This window comes from Eulemur rufifrons, chromosome 7 (genome assembly GCF_041146395.1).
Source record: "Eulemur rufifrons isolate Redbay chromosome 7, OSU_ERuf_1, whole genome shotgun sequence".
In the NCBI taxonomy this organism is placed as follows: domain Eukaryota; kingdom Metazoa; phylum Chordata; class Mammalia; order Primates; family Lemuridae; genus Eulemur; species Eulemur rufifrons.
Window position 1 is genome coordinate 124,183,043 of NC_090989.1, and position 12,111 is coordinate 124,195,153.

At 36.3% G+C, this 12,111-nt stretch overlaps 1 protein-coding gene across 3 annotated transcripts in view; it reads right to left on the reverse strand.

Moving 5' to 3' along the window:
• The window catches only part of NEK11 (NIMA related kinase 11), a 249,295-nt gene extending 239,891 nt beyond the window's left edge, over positions 1-9,404 (reverse strand). For all 3 annotated transcript variants that reach the window (XM_069473252.1, XM_069473250.1, XM_069473251.1), the window contains exon 1: positions 9,235-9,404. In XM_069473252.1, coding sequence (XP_069329353.1) covers positions 9,235-9,404 — 170 coding nt within the window. The remainder of the gene's footprint in view (positions 1-9,234) is intronic.
• Positions 9,405-12,111: the final 2,707 nt, after the last annotated feature.

Consider the following 12,111-nt stretch of genomic DNA (forward strand, 5'->3'; position numbering starts at 1 on the left):
ATTTCCTAAACACAATTATTAAGGTATAATTGACATACAATACACTGTATATATTTTAAGTGTATAATTTGATAGATTTTAATATATGTATATACACATAACACCATCTCTACAATCAAGATTATGAGCATATCCATCATCCCCAAACATTTCCTCATGTCCAGGGTTTGCTTTTTTAATAACTAAAACTTTTGGTTGTTCATATAACTACCTAAAAGCAGTACGACTATAATAATAAGTATGTTCTATAGCATGTCAAAGGTTCATAATTATTCATTCATACTTAGGAGTATCAGGTAATGGGGCCTATGAAAGTAGCTGAGAAATAAAAAGTGACTGTGTTCTGGTTAAACCATAGAATGGAAATTCAATTTCACAGTATTTTAAAGCAATGAAGGTCACACAATGTTAGCTCCTTATTTTTAATACTACATAAAATTATTTATACAATGCATATTTAGTGGAGTACACAAGTCACATTTAGAATTCTGTTGCCAACAATGTCTATTTCCCATAAATATAAATTTAGAAATCACTCTTTCTAAAAACAAAGATTAGGAATAACTGACCAAGAAATTATTAGTAACCTGAGGGTTGTCTTTCTCTCTCAACTTTTAAGTCATGTACATCACTCTAAGTCCACTATTTAGACGTGGATGTCGTGGCAACTAAACTTTTTCCCCCAGGAAAATCAGGCCAAGAGTAATAAACTGAGCCAGAAACTAATTTTAACCTGAGAATTTCCCCCTTCTCATTTCTTTGAAGTATAAGTCATATATATCTTTCATTCCAAGTAATTCTTTTTCTTTTTTTTTTTTTTTTTTTTTTTTTTTTTTGAGACAGAGTCTCACTCTGTTGCCCAGGCTAGAGTGAGTGCCGTGGCGTCAGCCTAGCTCACAGCAACCTCAAACTCCTGGGCTTAAGCGATCCTACTGCCTCAGCCTCCCAAGTAGCTGGGACTACAGGCATGTGCCACCATGCCCGGCTAATTTTTTGTATATATATATTTTAGTTGTCCATATAATTTCTTTCTATTTTTAGTAGAGACGGGGTCTCGCTCTTGCTCTGGCTGGTCTCGAACTCCTGACCTCGAGCGATCCACCCGCCTCGGCCTCCCAGAGTGCTAGGATTACAGGCGTGAGCCACCGCGCCCGGCCATTCCAAGTAATTTAAAGGTGGATGATACCACACTAAAATCTTCAGTTCAAAATAGATATAAAGTTGGGTGCTAGCCAAAAGGGTCCATACCTACTCTCCAGGTCTATGCATCTGTCAAAAAAGGAACTAGGTCAGTTTAGAAGAAAAGGATTGAGTAAAAACGATGCCTCCCTTAGCTGATCCTGCTAGAATAAGATGGTAAAAGGAAATTGCTGTCTGTCAGGCAAAGTGCTGGTCTGCTGAATGCACCAAAAGCTATTGGAGGAAAAAATTGAATAGAACCAGTAGCAAGAAGGGCTAGCTACAGATTATACTTGAGGGTGTCATGAATGCTTTGTGGTCAGGAAGTTAAAGTTAGTTGATATTCTGATTGAATATTCTGATATTCATCAACCATTGAAAATCCTGGGTTTGGTTACTGAGGTTCCTCTGGTATTAAAAATCAGCTCAGTCTTTATTACAATATATCTCAGTGAAAAAAGTCCTCTTTTGGTGAAGAAAAAAACCCCTCAAACTAGACTACACCCATGAAGTTTTGCTCTTGCATATTTTGCACTCATCCTAAAATATTTTGTTTCATTTATTGAATAATTGAAACAAAATAATATTTAGAAATATACGCTTAACACACAAATCTTGCACTTTTAATATTTGGGGTAGTCAATAATGACAACGTAAAGGAACCAGAATATTCAATTACATTTATTATTATTATTATGAAAATAGTTTAGATATCCTCATCTCATATATTTAAATGAAGAATGCTATTCCATATTTTGTGGGGGTATTACTCAGTGTTAGCAAAACCAACTTTTTGTGAGGTTCCTTGCTCACAAATCCACCAAAACAATACATTGGAAAAACAGAGTGGGATAAATCAGGAATTTAAACAGCCAGTCTGAAACAATTACACTATAGTAATTTGAATATACTCTTTTATTGGCCACATTAATATATCTATAGTGTTAATATTTTAAACAAATCATTTTTGTTTTCTCTCAAACAATAGGAATTTTAAGAAAAAAGACTTTTTAAAAAAACAGTATTTCTGAGTGTTGTAGTCTTCTTCCTAAATGTTTCTTGGTGATTCAATATTCAAAGGAGGCTTTTTTGGCTCCTTGCCCAAGCAAAAAATGAACTAAGGGTTTCCCTGCATCCTACTCATCCTAAAATATTTTATTTATTAGTCATCTCTCATCTATAAATATTAAAAACCAGATAAAAAGCACATGGTTTATTTTATGCTAACACATGCAGCAAAGCGGCCTCAGGAAAATAATTTACCTCAGAATATTGACTTCATTACCATGATAAAAATAAATCAAAGTAACTGTGTGCCCTTGCATTTTCTTCTCTCTTTTCCCCTTCCATCTCCCAAACCTTAAATATAATATGTAAGATGGCCAGAAGCTCAGAGACTTGACCTTAACACAGGCAGAGACCTGGCAAAGCCCAAAGTGAAGTCCAAGTTCAAATTTACCCTTTCTAGATTCACCTAGAGGGACCTAAGCACAAGATCCCCCAGAACTTGAACTATTTTTAAAGAGATTTTAATATGCTTTCATATGATACTTTCTCTTAAAAGGTAAGATTGATGATTTTTTTAAAAAACTGATATGCAAAACTGCAAAAAACTGTTTTGAGGTCTGAGTGCAAAATGGAAAGAAACCAGTAGTTTCCTCCAAATTGCTTTCATAACTTCCCACTGCATAAACCATTGAATCCTATTAAATTAACTCAGCCCACTCAATATCCTAATTCTCCCTTCACAGATACCCACTGGAGAGAATTCCTGGTCATAATACAGAAATAATAGCTTTAATAAGAATACATGAGTGAGCTCAAAGTTGCACTCATTAAATCTACTGATGCTTTGCTTAAAAATGACTCAAAATTGAAAGTAAAGATAGATTAAAGTGACTACATAAATCAGACTGAAAAATCCATAAATAAGTGTAAGTAGGTGCAGTATATAAGCACTAACTTTGCTGAAGACTATCAGCTATTAAATGGCAAAAATTATGGTCATAACCTGAATTATTGGAAGTGTACTTCTATTATAACATTGTAAAACTCATGTATTTTAGTAAGAAATATTACTCATTTTTAATTATTTTTGACACTGTCAGCATACAAAGGTCAATTTATTAATCCTCTAAGAAGAAATACTGTTCTTTTTTTAATAAATAGTGAAAACATACAGAATGGGAGGTTTTTTAGTTCAGCCTTTATAATATGAAAACTGATGTCTCCATTTCTCAATGTGTCAGAAATAAAATTGAAAATGGATGAAATCCTTTTTTCCTAATTACAACTGAGTCTCTCAGCAAATGTGGCCATAATTCATAGCTGATCCAAAAATGCTTTAAGTGAATGACACAGAATGCCTGTCACTTCTCAGTGACTGAAGCTTGATTCATCATGAGTTTTCTAGTTATGGTATTGATAGAAACAATCATATAAAATCTCTGAGGATGCTAAAAGGCACAATTAATAGTCTTCTACTTCAAAGAAGGTACCAGGACAGAGATATCCAGTAAGAGGCAGCCAAATGATATTAAAGCCATACAGTAGACAATTAGGCACATAAAATGATGCTTTTGAAGAATATTTACAAACATGGGAAAATACTTATATTTTAATGCTAAAAAAAAGAATGTGAAATTATATATACACTGAACCCCTATTCCATTTTAGGGCCTTCCACATTGAATGGAACTGCTCTCCCACCCCTTTGCCTCGTTCATTGGTCCTCAAAGTGTAATCCTCTGGCAAGCAGCAACAGCTTTTAGAAATGCAAATTCTCAGGCCTCCTCCCAGACCTGCTGAATGCGGAAGGGGATGGGGAGGGTCACCTGGCAAACAAAATGTGAAAACCACCCACTGCTCAGGTCTCAGCTGATACAACACTTCTCAGGGAAGCCTTGCCGCAGGCAACCCCATCCTGCAACCATAGATGAGTCTATTGTGCCTCACGGTAACCAAGACTTTTCTTTCACAATAGTTATTAGAACGGTAATTATTTATTTTTATGATTATATAATATTTTTATCTCCCACCAGACCAGATATTCTCAAGTCTAGCTACACATTCAAATCACCTGGAAGCTCTTAAAAATCCAGATGCCAGAGCCACACCCCAGGCCAAACAGAATTCACTGGAGTATATGACTCAATCCTCTGTGTTTATTAAATACTGTGATTCCACAGGTCAGTCAACATTAAGAACCACTGCACCAGACTCAAGCTCCTTGAAGAGCAGGTGACCAGGAAACAGTGACCAGTATTTGCTAAATGAATATGTGCAGTTTTTGTTTTGTTTTTTCAATCTTGCACACTGTACAAAATTCCAAATGCACAAAAAGGGTTCAGTGAAAAAGTAGGCCTTCTTATCACTCATCTCTGAGACAACCACTATGACCAATGCCATACGTTTCCTTATTAATAAAAGGTTGAATATTTGTCAATGCACACAGGAAAAAACAGAAGTTGAGTGGAAGAATTATAGATTATTTTTTCTGCTTCTTTATGCATACCTGCACTTTGGTAAGATGTATACACATCACTTTCAATCCTGGGGAAGAAGGTACCCCAGGGATAACTATATGTATAGACCCACAGCTATTCAGTAGATAGAGACACTGGATCTGAGGGCTCCCAGAGAAATGATCACTTGAATGACCTCTGTTATAAAGAAGAGACTCTTTACCTGTTTTAAGCAAATAATTGTCCAATTATTCCACCTACTTTGTTTTAATTATATTTTCATTTCTGATTAGATATTCAGCTTCTCCAGAACTTCCACCCAAAAAATGGTGGAGAGTTCACAAAAGGAGGTACTATTTACTCATGGTTTATAGATCTATCCTGTCTGGATTTAGTTAGCATAAGCTCCTCACCAAGAATGAACATTTCTGAGTATATCAATATGAAGCTGAGGCCTAGATCTCTCAGTGTGGTGACTCAACTATGGTTCTGTCTTTCAAAGACCTCGACCCCCTTTGACTCCATGTTAGTTGGTGATTCTATCTCAGCACAACACTTCGGAACTGGGCTGTAAAGTTTGAAATGCCCTTAAGAGAGACTGGTATATGGAGAGCTATTCAGCTTTATAACAATGGACTCAAGATTGTTTGGGTTTTTTGGTTTTTTTGTAATTCCCCTTTTATGACTTTCCACCTCCCTTACCAATAAGGTCTAAGACCACTCCCCTCTGTTGTCAGTGTACCTCATTCTAGCAGCAATTCTTGGCCTCTTCTCTTCCATTTTGTTTCCATGGCTGGGTAGGAAATCAGCTTGCTAAGACTTTTAAAAATTCACTCCAATACAGACCCAAGAGTTCTCCAAGAAGGCAAGGGTCTGGGCCTTGATGCATGGACTTGAGGACATTTCTTTAAGGACTTGGAGGACTTTCCTATTTAACTCCTGATCTTCATCTCATGTTGTAGACATATGAGACTGGAAAAAACTGCCCTCTGGAGAGATAAAGCATTTCTGTGTTGACCACATTTAGGCAAAGGCCAAGGTGTAGCATCACAGTTAAGGGGGAGCGGGGCGGTAATGTTTGTATATTTACATGGTCAGGATTAAGGGGAAAATATTAAAGCTCTTAGATAACACACAGAAATTATAATAACCATAATTTGGCCAGAAAGGGAGTTAGGCAGTGGCCACTCCAACATCTCTAAGTGCAACCTGCCACACAGATATTTAAGCACTGTCTTGCACAGTTTGCTAGTTGTTTTGTATATGTTAATTCTATCTCTTTTCTAGACTGGAAGCTCCTGAGGGCCAGGCCTTATCTTCTATTGCTTCAGTTTCCTCACCGGTGCTGAATCCAAAGCAAATATTTAACATTTAAATTGTATTAAATATTTAACAGCTGGCAGACTAAAACAGACTGAAACAAGCTGAAAATCAACTCCCCATAGTAAGGTCACTGTATCTTAAATGTGATGAAATCTTTTCTAAAAAATTATTATAACCAATATTGTATGCTGATAAGATGAAGGATGAAATTCATTGCAGCTGTGATCATGATTAATTACAAGTTAATCATATATTTTTGGGTAAGCCCACTTCCCTAACATCTTTTTTCTATTAAATTACATGCACTATGCTAAGGACCAAAGTAATTTCTTGGCTCATCAAAAAGAAGAAGAAGAAGAAGAAGGAGAAAGAGGAAGAGGAGGAGAAGGAGAACAAGAAGATACTGTGACAGCTTAAAATTGTGTAAAATAAAATGAACAAATACTACTGGAACAATCTTTTTAGGAATATCAACATAATTACATCCATTACACCGGAGTGTCTCTAATTATGAAAGAAAATATTCTCAAATATTGTTTAATAAACTTCATGACACACAATGTAATAAAGGAAAAAACTCTATCTCATTTACTACTTATTTTACCAGTTTTATTCTACTGTGATAATTAAAAAACGAAGGCCAAATATTTATATCAAAAAGAAAACTCTCTCCAAACATGCATAAATCAAGTGTGATAACTGTAGTTTTTATTTTAATCCCATAGTTAATTCAGAAAGTAAATAAAAATGTAATGTTGTATTTACATTGTAATTAAAATTCACACTATCTACAAAACGTCAATGGTACAGTGATGCCCCCAAGTGGCATAATGATAAATTGCAATACTCTGATGGAAAAGTTAGAAGCACTATGTTCACACAGCTCTTCAATTTTGTCAAGTACTTTGATTAAATATAGAAGTGTATATTATATGAACCTGTATTTCATAGGAACTAGTAATAAGTGTACTACAGATCCGCTTGGACTCATGGTCTACTCAAGTCACTACTTTAACATTGACACTAAGGGATAGTCTGATATACGAAGGTATGATACACCTTCCTTATGAGCTCAAAAAGTTAGAGGTGTGTCTACAAAATACCAAAGGGAATCAGATCTACTCTATTAAGGGAATAGCATGCACACAATTATAGAATTCTCTTTGGAGAGTATTTATCTTCTACCCACCTCTAACACTAAGCAATTCCCTATGTTTGTAGTCTAGCATGTAACGCAGAATTTAAAACCTTACCTAACCGAATTGCTTGGTGAATGGGTGGTGCTAATAATATGCTTTGCTCACAAAGTAAAGGTTCAACTGCCAACATTCTGGGGAGGGGGAAATCTAAAAACATTAGTTTATTTTTCTGCCTCTATATACGCATTAAATGTAACCCCTGATGAGTTGATAACTTACACAGCTTAAAGGTTCACATTCTGAGGACCAATTTCTTTCGGACAACCACAGAGATGTAAAAGAAAGTCTAGATTAGACTTCCTGGTACCAAATGATTTGCCCATTATCCTCACCACTGGATTCATCCCACAAAACTAGGTTTCGTCTACCATCTTTAGCTGTAGTCATGTGTTTTAAAATTAGTTCAGGTACAAGAAAGGTCACTAACAAATCACTTACTAATCAGCTCCAGCCTCTCTCTTCACTCTTACTCATTCTCTCTCTCCCACCTCCATTCTCTCTCTCTCTCTCTCTCTCTCCACTTACCCATTATCTCAAGTCTAATACTTTTAAGTTTGATCATTATACATCTTGAATTTTATAACTGTTTAATCAACTTTTTAGCCCTTCTACAAATTCTCTTAAATTTCTTCATATTCCTCATTAGTCAAAGATACTAAGATTGGATATGGCTCTACAGTGTAGTTTTTACAAGTCCTGGGTCAGATTTAGGTCTTATTCTCAACGTTTCCATAAAGGTTCTCTAGTAATTGCCAGAAATTTATTATCCTAGTCTAAATGGCTAGAAGAAGACCTCTAGGACTTAAGGAAAAAACTTCTTTTCAGTAGGAGTCATAAGGACTCCAGAAAAATGCCAGCTATTTCACCATTTTTCACATAGGAATTAACTTAAAACTATGAATTCTTTAATAGATAATTACAACTTCAAAAAATTCTGAACATAAAGACTATACAAACAGTTGATTTTTTTAAATAAAGTAGTAACATCAGTAACATTTACCTTTATAATTCTTAGGACATATAGAGAAGTAGAAAAGGGTTTATCACACTGATTTGAAAGCCACACTTAAATATTCAATGGGCAAAAGCTGGAAGAACTTAGAGTAGGCTAAAAATCTCTGAATAAAACAATAGATTACTGGGTGAAAATTTTGTCTTCTGGGATTAAAGGCCAATTTCTTGAGTCATTTCTTCCTCCTCCTCTCTCTTCCTCCCATTTCTTATGTCACAAGTTTTTTATCTTAACTTCAGTTCCAACTAACTTTTCACTGTAACAAGTTAAAAAACCGTTAAGGCAAAAATGAAGGTTTATCTTTATCTGTAAGAGTAGTACTGTCCAATGGTATTGAGTTTTTCTCTACTATGAAAGTTTACAGGGTCCTATCAAAATCAAAGTAAAGGAGGTGAGAACAAAGGGGTCATCAACATAAGATAGTTTTAAATAGGAGATTCCATTTGGCTTAAATATCTAATATGAGGGCTTTCTGACTACAGATTTTGAAAATCTTCTCCATAGAAAAGCCAAAAAAATCTATGACCATACCACCCTGAACGTGCCTATCTCATTTGATCTCGGAAGCTAAGCAGGGTTGGGCCTGGTTAGGACTTGGAAGGGAGAAAAGCCAAAAAAAAAAAAAAAAAACAAACAAACCACTAATACCATACTTCTTTTGGTATATTCTATTCATCACAAATGTGAAATACTGATTATTTGCATTCTATTAATACAACATTTCTAAAAATGTAGTAATTATGAACAATTCTTATTTTCTCATTTAAGAAGTTCCAATCAAGTTAAGTGGAAGCAATGTTGTAACTGAGACTGTGGTATGCATAAAAATCCCATATTCACATAATCTACCCCACATCCCTTCTTTAGGTTATTTGGATACTTTAGTCACCTGCTGAAATGCCTTTAAAAGCCTCATCTGAAGATATCAGTCAAGGAATTTTCCTGTCTATACTAAATTCTTGCTTTAATGCAAAGAACAAATCCACGTTCTTAATCAGCTAAAAGGTACACATACAGGGCAAGCAACTCAAGATTTGTATGAAGTATTTTTACTTACAATTCCTCTCCTTGTTTGGCTTTCTTGTCAGAAACCAGATAGACAGTTCCAAAACTTCCACTGCCAAGTTTCTGTTGAAGCACATATCTTCTTGCTACCAAGCTTTCTGGATAAGTGGAAACGGCTGTTGATCCATTCACACACTTAGCAGCTTCTTGGAATTTCAGCATTGCTCCAAACAAGCAAGAACTGGTTTATTCATTTATAGAAACTTAACATTCATTTCTAAGAGATGGCCAAATTCATCCAAGTAGCACTGGTCAATGCCTTAAAGATGCAAATTCCAAAGATTAGGTCTAAAGGATGCTAAACTATTCCTAACAAAAAGTGTAAGGTTTTGACAATGATATCTGCATCTTAATCAGCAGATTGAAGGACACCATATTGGTTAACAACTTAAGAGTAAAATGTTAAAAGGTGGAGATACTGACAATTCCAGTAGAAGGCAATCTTCCACAGGAAAAGCCTCCCTTTGCATGTCGAATGTTAACAGAATTCAATTACAGCCAACTTTCCACAAATTTCTGGTATGTATATCTGTTTTACAATCAACAATCTGTTCATTTGTTTAAGATTTATACTCCTCATCTTAAAAAAAAAAGTCCAAATACAAGAACATTATCACTTCCTTAAATCTATACATTTGCACCAAACTTTTTGTAAGGCTCTCTTCCTACCTTATGATTATTTTGGTTGAAAAACAGTTAAGTTCGGATTAAGGCACAAATTAGCACGATGTTGTTTCCTTTAGATTTTTTTTCCTGTTGACTTTAAACCACAGTTTTTCATTTATTAGAATAAATGTGAGGAGGGATTCAGAGTGAATTTTTTCCCATGTTAAGCTAATTCTTATCCGCAGTTTTTAGTATACACAGTGTGTATACAGTAATCTTCCTGGATTAAAAACAGGAAGTGTCATAAATTTGATTCAAATTTAAAACTATATTTTAATACTAATGGCATATACATGTGTTATAGGTAAATATGTATTCTCAAGGAGCCATGAGATGTATAGCAGAGTATGAAAGGCACAGTGGCTCATGCCTGTAACACTTTGGAAGGCCAAGGTGGGAGGACTGCTTGAGGCCAGGAGTTCAAGACCAGCCTGGACAACTCGGCAAGACTCCTATTTCTACTAAAAATAAAAAATAAAAATAAACCTGCACACACCTGTAGTCGCAGCTCCTCAGGAGGATCACTTGAGCCTAGGAGTTCAAGATTACAGTGAGCTGTGATTGGGCCACTGCACTCTAGCCTATTTTATATGAGTAGGTACATGGTAAAATCATCACTTTTATTTCATTAAAATGTTAAATGTTCTGTTAGTTACAAAAAGTGTTTTTGTTTTAAATCTATGTGAAAATGTGATTTTAAATTTAAGATTGTCTACGCCTTAGAGTAGGTTTTCATATTCAACAATTCCAAAGCTGTCAGATAAAAACCTATTGTTTTATAATGATGGCCAACAGGCTTTACATGTGTCAGTTAACTACAAAAATCACCAAGGCAATTAACCACAAAAATCCTCAAAAGAGAACATAAGTAAATGCCCATTTATAACATGTTCCTTCTTGAAATATATGTATCAGTTAAGTTATACCTGATGCCAGTGACATTAGTAACTAGTTTTTTTTCCCCCACCCCAAGGAAATGTTAGTGAAACATACTGCTGAAAAAACAACTAGAGAACAGATCTCTAAAAGTACCTTCTGTTTGCTTCCTTCACTGGCATAAAAGTGATGCTTTCTGGGCAAACTAAGCTGTTCAAAAAAAAAAAAATATATGGACTCACAGCCTTTTCAACTGAAAAAGGCCCTTCAGACCACTCAGTAATTCTTCTTAATTTAAAGATGAGATTAAGGTCCCCATTTAGTGAAGAACAGAATTAGAGATGGACAGAATAGTTACAAGTCCACTTCCAGTGGCTCCTATTTGTAAAGGAAAGTTTAAACTCAGCAGTGCCTAAGCAGTCTGGCCCAGGCTGTAGAGGACTCTGGGACTAGGTTCCCTACTGCCCAATCTCACAGACTCAGCCCTGCCACCTCCACCCCAGTCCACTTTTAGGCCATCTATTCCATAAGTCTCCTCTGTGCAACCATAGAGCTATGCAAGAATGTACCCTGCTGTCTAGATTCTAGAACTATCTGTTCGCCTCCCACTCCTCAAGGGTTGTAAACGAACTTGAGCAGCAGGAACACACCTTATTTATCTTTGCATCCTCAGTGCCTGGCAGAACGCTTGGCATATATTAGGTGTTCAATAATCTTTGTTAGGGCGAATAAATGAACAGCAGACCAACTGCCATCCCATGGGGGAACACAGTGGTTTAAAAAGCTGGATGGGAACTTGGGGAAAGTTAACACCTTGTGCAAACTATCCCTTCAAGGTGAAACATCTGGCTGTGGGGGGAAAAAGGGGGGGGAAGAGGAGTATTTATCACAGGTTGAAGCTGAGTAGTTCTCTTCCCAAGTAATAAACGAGAGGAAGCCGATGTGACACCAGGTTCTGCTAAAGTAGGAACCTGACCTTAAAGGTAAAGTTTGCCCTTAAGGTAAAACGAACAATCCTTACTACTTCCAACTATTTAAACATTTACATTTTGGTAAGTGGGTTAACGTTTATTGAGCGACACCAGCAACACTTAATTCTCCGGAGACTGGAGTAGATCCGAGAGGTAAGGAGTCCAGGAAAAGTAGAAGGTCGCGGGAATGGAGCCAGCCCTAGAGATGCAGAACCCAGCCTGGGCAGCTTGAAACCTTTACCTTCCCCTGAGCAGGGGAGCCCGGCATGCCCGGAAGAGCGCGGTTCGCATTACCTTTCCCCGTCGCGGGCTGAGGAGCGGCGGCTGCCGGGGCATGCCCGAGTCCCACCCGTAAT